At 42.2% G+C, this 13,073-nt stretch overlaps 1 protein-coding gene across 1 annotated transcript; it reads left to right on the plus strand.

Annotated features, from left to right (window-relative positions):
- Window positions 1–638: 638 nt before the first annotated feature.
- On the plus strand, window positions 639–12,945 carry alg6 (ALG6 alpha-1,3-glucosyltransferase). Its single transcript, XM_064331926.1, has 14 exons — window positions 639–866; window positions 1,334–1,418; window positions 2,409–2,498; window positions 3,706–3,794; window positions 4,439–4,521; window positions 4,687–4,751; window positions 5,477–5,662; window positions 6,357–6,492; window positions 8,341–8,426; window positions 9,346–9,430; window positions 9,518–9,588; window positions 11,135–11,203; window positions 12,013–12,208; window positions 12,584–12,945. Exons 1-14 carry the CDS (start codon window positions 785–787, stop codon window positions 12,794–12,796), a joined length of 1,536 nt encoding a protein of 511 aa, XP_064187996.1. The 5' UTR covers window positions 639–784; the 3' UTR covers window positions 12,797–12,945.
- The last annotated feature ends 128 nt before the right edge of the window (window positions 12,946–13,073 follow it).

Raw genomic sequence — 13,073 nt, forward strand, 5'->3', positions numbered from 1 at the left:
GATTCTGACATGCTATTCATTCATGTCTTTATGTTGACATAATCAATTTAGGATACGTATCACGTGACATCCTGGATTGTTGCCTTCTGGATGCATATTCAGTTTCCAAACAAAAAATAAAACAATACTAAAAAAAATAATGTAGTGACTAACACTCGCGGAAACCAGAAATATTGTATTAGGCCATATTACAAAACTGATTAACGTTTGTTACGTGTTGTTTTGAGAATGACTAGCTCAATGTGCATAGTGACAACGTTAAGACCCAACGGTCTACTTTTGGCCAGAACCGTGTCAGGCTAAACACACCATCACAAAACATAAATAAATAAATAAATAAATAAATAAATAAATAAATAAGCGACTAAGCGGTACAACGCACGGAAATTACGCATTTGATAGGCCTACGAACCTTCCGAAAAAGGTTTGGAATTGGGCTATAGCTATATTTTATTGTACCAGTAAGAATGAAGCAGAAACTGACCGCAGGATGGTTCAAATATGCTTACCATGAAACAAAGAAATAAACAAACAAAAAACTGTTATCTAAGGTTAATTATTTCACAGCACACCTTATCAGGTAAGACAATGGTACGGACATAGGGGTTATTGCGTCATCAGTTAGCGACGGCGCGTTTTTCTGTGGAATATTTCATGCGACGTGTATTTTAAAGGAAGCGGTGCGCTGGTGTCCTTAACAAAGAGCGGATGGTCGGAAATGGCAACGCTAGCCAGCGTAACCTCTGAACAATATTAAAGCAGTAGCCAGGAATCTACTCCAGAGATGGAAAACTGGAGCCTTGTATCACTCTGTGTTTTGCTAGGTCTGACGACGAGGTGGACAGTGTCCCTGAATACGTATTCAGGTTAGCTAGCTTGCTAACATACACCATCAGATTATCGCCACGTAGGATAGGTAGGGGTAGCTAACGTTCGCTCACTGGTGGCTAGATAATTTACTGTAGCAATGATAAATTTGGTTAGCAGCTTTTGTTTATAATTCATGTAGTATAACTACACTTTCATTTTCAAAACAAACGTGGATTACAACAGTTACCAAAAGTAACGTTAGCTGTAGCTAATAGCCTAACTAATGTGGGTACACTATTGAGAAAGCCAAATTACCTTTTTTTGGTAATTGCCACTTGGATCGTAACTATCAGTTATGCTAACGTTAACGTGACACGTGGATAAAACAGGATAAAACGTATCTGGTGATTAGTTCCTATTTGACAGCTGTAACCCTTGAGCAACAAGCTTATACCGTTTTTTGATTCGCAATCGTGGTTCCTAGCACAGCTACTTCTGACACCAAAAAATAATTTATTTCCAGGCACAAGTAAACCACCGATGTTTGGGGACTACGAAGCACAGAGGCACTGGCAAGAAGTAACATATAACCTCCCTGTTCAACAATGGTTGGTTATTTACTCAAAAATGACAGTAGACTCGTTCAGTACTCTTTGAATATTTACCGTGGTCTTCTCTGATTAAATAATGGAGTCTGAAATGTCTACTTATAGTAGCATAATCTGTATTCGTTGTTGCTTTTCTGTTTTCAGTATCAAGGAGCAAAGTGCCACCTTGCATATTATTTACTATCCTTGCCCACGTGTCATTGCCCACTTAACTTTCATGCCTGTTTCTTGGTCCGTTTTAAGTCTTTCCAGTTTAAGACTTGGTGGCCGCAGTTTTCGACAGCTGCTTCTATTCTAACGCACTGCCATGTTATTCTGTCAATATCACACTGTAAAAATAGTATTCAAGACTTTTGGGGTCTGGTTTAGGGTGGTCTCAAAATCTGTTTTCTTCTGTAAGGTTACATTTTCCTGTCTTATTCGCAGGACTTCTAAGGCCACAGAACTTCAATATGATTTCCATTTTGCTCAGTTCTTGCTACTGTCAGAATAAATGTGCCTAGCTCCAAATGTATTTCCCATGTAACTCCTGTATCCTTCACCAAATATTGATAGATAGATCATTTTATTCCCCATGTGTGGAAAGTAGATGACAATGTTATTGAAATGAACAAGGAAACATGTATTGTGTCTTAGCAAATTTAGTGCTAAATTTAGTTCTCTTCTTGTAAACAAAATAAACAATTAAAATCAGTTAATTTTTCATTATACACATTGTGATGGTTATCTGAAAACATGTCCCCATATTCCCATCCAGCCCCATATCCATTCTACCATTGTTTTTTTGATGGTCTCCTTGCAGATCTCTCAATTGTATTTTATTAAATCATATGTAGTGATGCAGACATAATGTTATTACAGGAATATAATAATTTAAGCTGTTTATATCACTCAAATGTTTTGTTTTTGCACATTGTCTATACTGTAATTAGATGAAAATGAAGTGTGCATAATTCAGTTACTATATGTTTCATGTCATTTTAAATTTAGGTACTTCAATACCACTGACAACAACTTGAACTACTGGGGATTGGATTATCCTCCACTAACAGCCTTCCACAGTCTTCTCTGTGCTCACATGTAAGTATGGAAGCCTTTTCTAAATATTGTGTGACATTTTATGTGTGTTTTATGACACAAATGTTTATTTGCCTTTTTCAGGCAGTGCTTCTCCAGTTTAATTTTAGTCCAGATATTGAACAGTGAAATCTCATAGTTCCGCCTTGCGCCAGGCACCTCTTGAAAAACCCCGCTCCATTTGTCTTATCTTCAGCAATCACTGCCATAACAAATAACATTAGTTTACAATACAATGGAAACGTTACTTCATGATTTTAGTCCCTCTCATTCTTGTCAACAGCAAACCAGGATCACTGTTACTTTTGTAACTTAGTATTAAAATTAGGTTTGATCAAGGGTCAAAATGGTCTTGCAGTATGTTTTTTATCATGGATACCTGGCTAGCCATCAACTCAATTTGTTTCAAAACTGCAACTATAATGTCGTAGCAAAACCATAGCAAATCTGTCTTCATTATTTGAATGCCTATGTGATGTCACTTGCTAAATTAAATAAATATGGCACACATTTACACCAAACCTCTTAGCTCACTCAGTGTTGATGTGACTAAGATATTAGATGTAAAACAAGTGTTGTAACATGTTACACATACACCATCGGAAACTGCGGATGGTCTACATTCTATATGGATTTTGTATAGTAATTAGCTATTTTTTGTATTGATTTATTTGTTATTTTGAATTATTTGTGAAATTTAATTTGGGCAGATTGAAAATATTTGAGTTACTATGAGTATCCAGTTCAAAGGTCCAGGAAACTTAAATTCTGAATTCTTTGCTGATGTGTTTTAATACTTTTTTGCATTCTTTAAATGGTTCTCTGCTGAACAGGTCACAATAATCAAATAGTGTTTATTATCATTAAATTATCATAACTGGGTTAAAAACTCGAAAGGAATCTTAAGAGGACAATCAGTTGCCATGTCTGGGGAACATAACTACAATTTGAATTCAGTTTCCTGGACCTTTGAATATTTAATCGCCAAAGGAATTTTTTAGTCACACTGGCGACCGTTTTACTCGCCATCTGGAGCCCTGCTTTTTGGTTTTTGAAATCAACCCTCCCTCCCCCCTAGCCTCTCATTTGGAAAATAACAAACGTGTCCTTCAGAAACCAGTATGATAAAACGAGTTTTATTACTGTACTAATTGTGTGCGGTATTTTGCTTGGGGTGTTTTTCTGAAGTGTGTGTGTGCATGTCACGCAGAGCTCAACTGATAAATCCTGAATGGGTTGAGCTGCATAAGTCTCGAGGATACGAGAGCCCTGCCCACAAGCTCTTCATGAGAGCAACTGGTAAGAAATGCTTGCGTGCACATTACATTACATTACATTCATTTAACAGATGCTCTCATCCAGGACAACTTTCAGTGTAGGGGAAACATAAGTGCATTCACCTGCCAGTGCATTCGCATGTCAGCTTTTGAGTGGCTTGACTATGCAGATATTGCAATAACGAATGGAGACACATCAAATATGTACACGTGCCTTTCGTGTGTACAGTTGCAAGAGTAATTGAGGGGAAAATGTGTGTATGCGAGTGTAAAGGCTATCTGTGACATCGCCACTGAGCCTTAATTAAAGTTGCAGATGAAGGTGTATGTATGTGCAGAACAGTACATTACAATTTGGCAAATGTTGATGTAAGTGAAAGTATGTGTCACGTTTTCTCTGAACAGCCCATATGTTGTGTAAAGGGAACTTTAAGAATCTTTCATTTTTGAGGCGGTGTAGCAGATTGTCAGAGAATGCCTTGGGAATCTAAAATACATGGAGTAATCAGGCTAATTATTTAAGGAACACAGTGGAAAATCATATGATGTTATTTGTAAAGTATTGGTTTTAATTAGTGTAATTTTGTTTCCTTATTTGTTCCGTTTGATTTTCCCAGCTACAAGAGTACCTGATGGCACTTCTAAAATACTTGTTTTTCTCCCCAGTTATTATTGCAGATATATTAATATACATTCCAGCTGTTGTGCTCTACTGTTTTTACCTCACGGATGGATCAACAAGAAGGAAGGTAGGGAAATCTTTCTTGTTCGCATTTTCTCTTCTTTCATTGTGAATACATTTTAATATAAAAACTGTTACAATTAACAGGCGTGTAGTCATTCAGGAAAAAAAAACTTTGTGCAAGTACAGTGAGTCCATGCCCACATGCAGCCATGTTGTCTGCTCACTGCAGGTTTCAACATTGCTGTGCATCCTGCTCTACCCAGGACTGATCCTCATTGACCACGGACACTTTCAGTATCCTCAAGGAAAATGGAGAGGAACATTCTTATGAAACGTATTGTGTGAAATTGACTAGATAGTTTTAGGTTTGAGAAATCCAGGACTCCCAAGTGACTCAGTTGGTGAAGGCACTCATCAGAAACACTGTTTAAGACTGTGTTAGAGTATTGCAGCTTTGAAACCATTAGCTGACTTTGATTGTTAGTTTGCAGCGATGGACCGCGGTTGGCTTCGTCCTGTCAGGAGTAGGGTGGATCTAAGGCCAGTTCTCCTGGTAATACAGCTGAATTAGCTCCTCTGAACACGTCGCAGGACACCAGCTGACCTCAGTGAGAAGTATGCATTTCCTCATGTTGGGTCTAGCTGTCCTGTAGTACTGTGTGACCTATATAGTTTAAAATAGCCTCTCTCTTCCTGGCGAGTGCATCAGGAGAGCACACTTTACCTGCAGTGCTCTAGTGTGTGGGTGTTGATGGCACAGCGTTGACTAGAGGCAACTGGCTATTTCAGTTTGGAGAGGACAGAAAAGTGTGTTCTAAAATAAAAAGGTTATTTTGCGATGAACATTATTTTAGTTGTGCTTAGAATAACAATTTGTTCCAGAACAGCAAGCCAATATAATATATGACTGAGCTGTAAATTTATATTGATATTAAAACATCGGGTTATTTAGAGTAACAGTGGAGACATGCTTGATTAATGTAGACTGGGTTTGCATTGAAGCCTTGACTAGTCTACAGGTACAACAGTGTGAGCCTGGGTCTGGCACTTTGGGGGGTGCTCGGCCTAGGGCTGGGCTGGGACCTGCTGGGCTCTCTGGCCTTCACCCTGGCGCTCAACTACAAGCAGATGGAGCTCTACCACTCCCTGCCCTTCTTCTGCTACCTGCTGGGGAAGTGTGCCAAGAAGGGCCTGACCCACAAAGGGTGAGGACTCAGTGAATGTTCAACTGAAAGCTTTGTCATTGGACGTACTGAGGAAATTCAGTACTATATTTCAAATGGCAACCAACTCTCAATTAACTTCACAACATTCTCCTGAACAGACAACCTTGTAAAAAGTATGCAATTACACGTAGGGCAGATAGTCTGTTGGGGCATTATTATGAGCGGTGAAACTGAGTGCTGTTATAGGCGTCCTCACATTTGTTGATTTAGTAACAATGTACCAAGGGCATTTGGTGGGCAAATGTATCACTGGATTAGATTGCAGGGAGCAGAAATGTCCAGATGACACAGTTGCAGTGCTGAAGTTCCTCAGCTATTCCTGTTGTTTCAGCTACACTAGAGCAGCCGGACCATTGCAGCTTCCTGTATATGTAAGGCAGAACATTAGCAAAGCAAGCTCAACTGAGGCTCCAATTTACTGTTTGCAATGAAGTAAGATAACCTTTACGAACAATGCTGATTTACTGTAGCTGTTGAATGCGGCAGCATTTTGTCCCAACTTGCAAGAAGTGTTTTAAAAAAATATTTTTGCAATTAAGTGATTATAAAGCCACTGTAATTCTGTGCAATATATTGTACTTTTGTGTAGCTGCATGCATGATATGTGGGTATTTCTCTGTTCTTATAATGTTTGTCTTGTGTGTGTCTGTACGTGTGTACTTGTGCACTGCAGGTTGATCCTGCTTTTGAAGATCTCCATGACGGTTGTGGCAACCTTCGCCGTGTGCTGGCTGCCCTTCCTATCCGACCCCCAGCAGTCCCTGCAAGTGGTACGCCGGCTGTTTCCCGTGGGGCGCGGACTGTTTGAGGTGAGTTTGGCCTTCGCAGGAAGTGGAACACAGACTGGTGTACCCCCTAATTTCAGTCACCCCCAACCCCCAACCCCCTGCCACTCTGGCCTAGAAAATCTCACTTTAATGTGCAGTCTTTTCATTGGTTCCCTTTCCTAACTGCCTAAACAAAGGAGAACCGGCATCCTGTGTAAAAGAAAATAATAATAAATCATATTGACAAAATGGATAAATGGCAGCAGATCGGTTTCACTTCACCTCCGGGGGCAGGGTTAGATAATGCTGCTGAATTCTCTGGCGGGATGTTTTCACACATCGCTGGGAGGTGTGCATTAGCGGCGCTGCTGGCTGCCAGGGCCGCGCTCCGCGAGTCTGACAGGAGAGCGCTGGCAGGAACGCGTGTCCTTGAAAAGCCCGTACGCCGCCTCGGTCGGCGGCACGGAGCACGGTGTCAAACGAACGCGCACCGCGCTGCTGTGAGCGAAGAGGAAAACGCGGCGGTGTGGCGGCCACGCCGAACGCCTCTCTTAGCGGCTGCAGCTAACCCAGGAGGAGGTCTTCGCTGAGGCAGAGTACCGCCACGCTACTCTGGAGGGGGCTGTTCGCAGTTCGGATGTGAGGAGTAATGGAAAGTAGTGGCAGCGTGCGTCTGGCCTTTGTTTCTGAAAGGATGATACAGAGGGTGAGAGGGACTTTATCCCTGGGCCTGAAGTGTCAGGGGCTTCAGAAGGGGGGGTGGGGGTGGGATCCGTGGTCCCACTGAACTAATTGTGAAGTTGTGTACGTAAGCAGGGCTCGCTGACCGCGTAAGCTAATACGCGGGACGGCGCCCCAGGTCTCTGGTTGCGCTCACAAAAATGGTAACAAATGCTTCTGGCTGTGAAATTCCTCCCCGGGTTGTAGGTGAGGCCGCTCTCACATTTGCCGACGGGGGCCAGTGCCAAGCCCAAGTCTTCATGTGTTCCCTTCGGCGGCGAGCGCAGGCATCCCCGCTGCTATTCGGAGCTGCTCGGAGGAAGGCGGCTGAGCCGTCCGCCTGCTGGCCCGCCGGCTGGCCCGCCGGCTGCAATGTCCACACAGCTGCGGCCCGAGCAGCTGTGCTGGAGACGAGTGTACCATGTCACAGCCCACCCCCTGGGCTGCCTCTTTAATATCAAACTTGATCCAAGCACAACTGCTAAAGTCTTCAGCCCTCTTACAAACCGCACACCACTCCTCCGGTCACTGCCACAAAAAAGTGCAAACGCGCGCATTTCAGGACTCTTTACATAGGAGCCAAACGAGACGCTTTATCTTTAGTGTAAGTCTGTTGCGTAAATAATGCGGATAAATTAATTAGCACATTGGGGTTCATTTTTTTTGTTGTTGTTAAGGTTTTCGAATAAGTGTGTAGCATTTTGACTTCCCAGGAGCCTGACAGCACAGTTTATGGCAGGAGAAATTCTTTACCGTGCCCTCCTGTCCAACTGTACCGTGGAATGCACAAGGAATTTTTATTGCACTTTCAGTTGGGAAATGATTACTTGGAGTAATGCTACTTATTTGCTTTCACCTAAATTCTTTTGAAAGCTGCGAGCCATAGTTTCTGTCTCTATAATTAGGAATTGTCTGATGTTTTATTAAATTATGCTGAAGGAAAACATTTAATGCATTTTTCTGATTAACCGTCCTGTTATTGTGTGATATTATTTTGATGGTCAAGCTGCTAATGGATTTGATTTATCATTTTCACTGTATCTGAGAATCTTCTGCCATGTAGAAAATAATCGATGTTGTAAACATGTTTTCTTTATTGATCTGTATAATTTTTAAACTGAGACACCCTGTACCTACACACTTGTTTGCTTACTGCTTTGGACTGTCCAGGATAAAGTGGCCAACACGTGGTGCAGCCTGAACGTCCTGATAAAGATCAGAGCCCAGCTGTCCTCCGAAACGCAGTTATACCTCAGGTAATCCTGCGCCTCTCCTTAAACTCCGCCTCCTATTGAGGACAGCCCAAATAGGCCAATGAGCATATTCCGGAGTAGTGAAAATAAGATTATCCAAAGTAATGACATCTCAAAAGAGCTCTTAGAAACCAATCTACAGCTGCTAGGGCCACTTTAACAAGGGCCGGCCATTTTAAAATCAAATTTGGGGATTCCAAGCATTTACGCTCGAGACTGAAAACAGTTATTTTCTTGAATCGAGGAGGCTCGTGTCACTTCTCCCTCCACGGCCGGAGTGAGTGGGTCCGAGCTGCCGCAGTCGGGCCTGCCGTGTTTAAATGTTTAAATAGCTCGGCCGTCTAAATTTAGAGATCCTCCCGGCCCTGCAATAGAGACGTATCGCTAAGACGGATAATACCCTGGATTTGGTGGGCTCAGTTGACTGCCGCATTTAAAAAAAAAAAAAAATACAAAAACATTAGCTTTTGGGGCAGGCTGTGTGATTGCATTGGAGAGGTGCCACGCAGGGACGGATGGTTCTGGAAGCAGGCCTCTGAACTCTGCCCCCCACGGCCACATCCCTCTTCGCCCTCAGCTGTTTCCCCTCCCCGTGGGAGCAGATGCCTGTGCCCCAGGGGGCTATTGTGTTCTAATGGAAATTGTGGGAAGGCTGTTCTCACACCTTTCACTCGCTGACGTGCCCGGTTTCTTCCCCTGAGTGACAATCGAAGGGTTAGTTCAGGGACACCCAAAGCGGCCGCAGTTTTTCCATATTGTTTTCACTGATAGGGTCTCATTTGCCTTGGTACTGCAGAGAAAAAAGATAGCCACCAACTGATGATTTAGTTTTAATCTAGTTGTGAACATTGCTGTTAAGAGAATGAAACCCCAGTGCATTGTGCAGTTTTGTCTCTGATGTTTTTCTTGTGTACCTTTTTAGTCTTGCTGCCACACTTCTGGCTGTCCTACCTTCATCTGTTAAGCTGTTGATGAACCCCACATTCTGGCAATTCAAACTTGCCCTGGTGAGTGTTCAAAATATATATTTTAAAATTTAATAAATGCATTTGTGAAAGAGCAGGAGTGTTTAACCTCTGCTTCTGTCCTTTTAGGTGAACTCGTCGCTGGCCTTTTTTCTCTTTTCCTTTCAGGTTCATGAAAAGTCCATCCTCCTGGCTGCATGGTGAGCCAATTTCTCCTTTTCGTAGATTTTAATGCCTCTTCAAATCTCAGACTCAAAGTAGAGTTCAGTCTGTTATGCAACTGATGTTGAAAGGTGAATTTTACCGGTAGTTCTGTGAGTGAAGGGCTTCCATCTGGCAGCATTTGTTGAAATATTGTAATAAGACTATGAGTGCATAGATAATCTCTCCAGCACAGTGCTTTTCCATTGTCACTAAACACCGTCCACCATGAGGCCACTCAGCATGCTGTAACACCAGGCAGCAGTGATGTTGTTTTCTTCATTAGCCCAATCTAGATGAGAACAGGTTAACGTCAAACAACTGTTTTGCACTCAATGAATATTTTAGTGTAGCGTGAAGCCATGAAGACCTGTGCGGTGGTTGTCTGAATTTGACTTCAGCTTCCGTGTAAAAGCGGGAGCCATGTTTGATCCTGTAGCTTCCCTGTGTTGGGAGCGGTGGTCATAATCATTTACAGCACTGCTGCGTGTATAAAAAGAGCAGGCAGCTGTGCACTCAAGATTTTATAGCGTGGATTTGGTTACAGATTTCCCTGATCTATTAATCTAGATTATCCAGATTGCTGCTTTATTAACTATTGAGTTATATCTTGCACCTGTCTCCAAATCAATCAGTAATGTGTGTGCGCCAGGATTAGGAAAGAATTTTGTCCTAGAACGGAGGGTGGTGTTTGTTGAGGATCAATTATAAAGCTGCTGGAATGGATGTAACAAGATCGCCAAAGCAAGACCTGTAATCACTGGATCAGCACAGGATTGAGCCTGGCCCATTCATTTTATTCCATTTCAATTTAATTTGATGAATTTATTAACTTATTTGGCAGACTCATTATACCTGACTTGGCCGAGCTGCTGGATTTCATATTAGGCCCTCAGGTTGTTTATTGCAACAACAAAAAAAGACAATGGAAAGATACAGGAAAAATACAGTAGACATGAGTACATCATACACTCTGCAGGGGAGAGTAAGCATATTGAAAATTAAATACCTGACAGCCATGTGTGAGACATGGATTTCGCAGGGATGAGGAGGGAAGGGAATGAATAGATGATGGTGAGGTCACGTCTAATATTGTTAATGGTTTCAAACCACTTTTCAGGAATTGTAAAAATTGAAAGAAGCACTTATGTGAAATTTAAGAAATGTATTTACTATAGGAGAGGTAAAATGAGTAAATAAGCTGTTTGACACCAAACAGTTATTTGTGCAGGAGCCTTTGTAGACCTATTGTTTTTACCCAAGGCAATTGTTAGTGAAAGATATAGGGATGGAGGAGCAAGATAACACATAATTAAGAAAGCAATAGATGATTTCAAAATCAACAAAGCTCAGCAAATATTTCATGTTTTGCTTTTGATCCATTAAATACATATTGTAACTGGTCAGAACTTAAAATTATTTCAGAATTATACAAATGTTGGTGTTGGGACTCGATTCTTTACACTAAATGGGAAGGTGGGTTAACTATTTAAGGATGTTTTGTATGGAAATTGTCTAACTTGAATGTCCTGTTTTGTTTTTTAGCCCCGTTTGCCTCCTGATTAATGAACTCCCACTGATGGCAATCTGGTTTTTACTTACCTCTACGTTTAGGTAAGGCCAAGGAAACGTACAGCTGTATCAGATTTCAGTATCTTGAATCACCCAGCAACACATTTTCACTTATCATTTCACTTCTGCCATACTGCGGTTGTTTTGGGTAGAAAACCACATCCATTTCTGTCAGGACTGTAACGAAATTCCAGACTTGTTCACTCAGTTTTCTTATATGGGAAAAACAACTGTGGGGATAGTACTGAGGATTAGAACACATCATGATTAATATTAATATCAATAATATAAATGCGACACCAGTTATAATGGCACAATTTTCTTTTTATCTTGTGAATCCCCTGTGGGTGTGTCATCTGTCCATTGCACTCATGAAGGTCTTGAATGAGTGTGTATAGAGGGCGCAAGGCAGACCGGAGGACAGAAGCTGGCTGACTTTTGCCATCTGTTGAGAAATTCTTTTGCCACTTGTAATTGTTGTGCGCGTGGTAAGTGTAAGGATATTGGTGGATTATACAGCATAGTTGGCATACCTCTCCACTAAGCTCTCCTTGTATCGGAACAGCCAGTCATTCCCTATAAATTACACCAGGCGTTTTCTTAAAGTACAATTCAAGTGAACTCATTCTGCATTATGCATTATTAGTTTTACATTTGTTAAATACATACATGCTCTCTTGGATTCGGTCTTGCGCTCGATGCCTGTGAAGTGGCATTACAGCGAGAATGTTGTATGGATTGCATTTTTACACAATCGGGTTTAAGACACAAGCGCTTTTCTGTTCAAATGTCGGGGAATTTTCTTTCTCTCTCTCTCCTTTGTTTTTTTTGGCGTGCGCCTCCTATCCCAGCATGCTCCCCCTGCTCCTGAAGGACGGCCTGCTCCTGCCCTACGCGGTCACCTCCCTGGCCTTCCTCTTCCTCAGCCTGTACCTGCTCTCCGCCCTGGACCGCGTCACCGTGGACGACCTGAGGATCGGGCCCTACGTGCGGCTGTACAGGACCTGCTTCCCCACCATCAACATCCCCTTAATCATCAAGTGGAAAGTAAGGAGCAGATCATAAGACAGTCACCTGACGTCCTCATCATCGGGACTCTAACCCGGGGTCAGACACAGAGAGCTAGTCTTTATATAGCGCGGGTCATTAACGCAGGTTAGCCAACGTATCTTTATTTACATAAGGGGCATTAATGCAGAGGGCGGCCGATGAGGATAGTGTTACCGGCAGCCGCGGTCAGAGCTGCTCGCAGCACTTATTTCACTGATCCCTCAGACCGCTGTTCCTAAATAGACATGTTAATGTTGATCCCGCTCTGCCGGGCTGTTTGCCTTTCCTGCCCGGGCGAAAATAAATGTTGGTTATAGGGGCCAATGGCGGCCGGATCTGGCGTAACGTGCTCTCCTCCTCCTCTCTTTACAGTTTGCTTTCTTCCTCCTCGCCATGGCTGGCCTGAGCTTTACGAGCGCCGCGCTGGAGCCTCCAGCTAACCTGCCTGATTTGTTTCCTGTCCTGGTGTCTCTGTGCGCCTATTTCCAGTTCCTGGGCTGTCTGGTGTATTTCAACGTCGTTCAGCTGATGGAGTCGCCCAGCGTGGACGATCGGGGAAAAAAAAATAAAGTAAAAAAACCTTGAAAAGAAAAGAGAAAAATAAAACAAAAGCCCCACTACTAAAGACTTCAGATCGGAAAGCCTTCAACCCGTGACAGCAGTTCCCATCCTTATTTTGTAATCATGTCCTTCAAAACCTGAGAATATTTTGATATTAAAACAAATTCCACAAATTTGTGTCCACTTTTGTTTTTTAAACCTCTCATATTCAAACTTGAATACACGTGTATTTGTTCTTTAGCAGAACAAAAATTAAATCTAAAATAAATCTCACGAAGTGTATTTCAGAATCCTGCGCAAT

The sequence above is a fragment of the Anguilla rostrata genome, chromosome 4 (genome assembly GCF_018555375.3).
Source record: "Anguilla rostrata isolate EN2019 chromosome 4, ASM1855537v3, whole genome shotgun sequence".
NCBI classification, from domain to species: domain Eukaryota; kingdom Metazoa; phylum Chordata; class Actinopteri; order Anguilliformes; family Anguillidae; genus Anguilla; species Anguilla rostrata.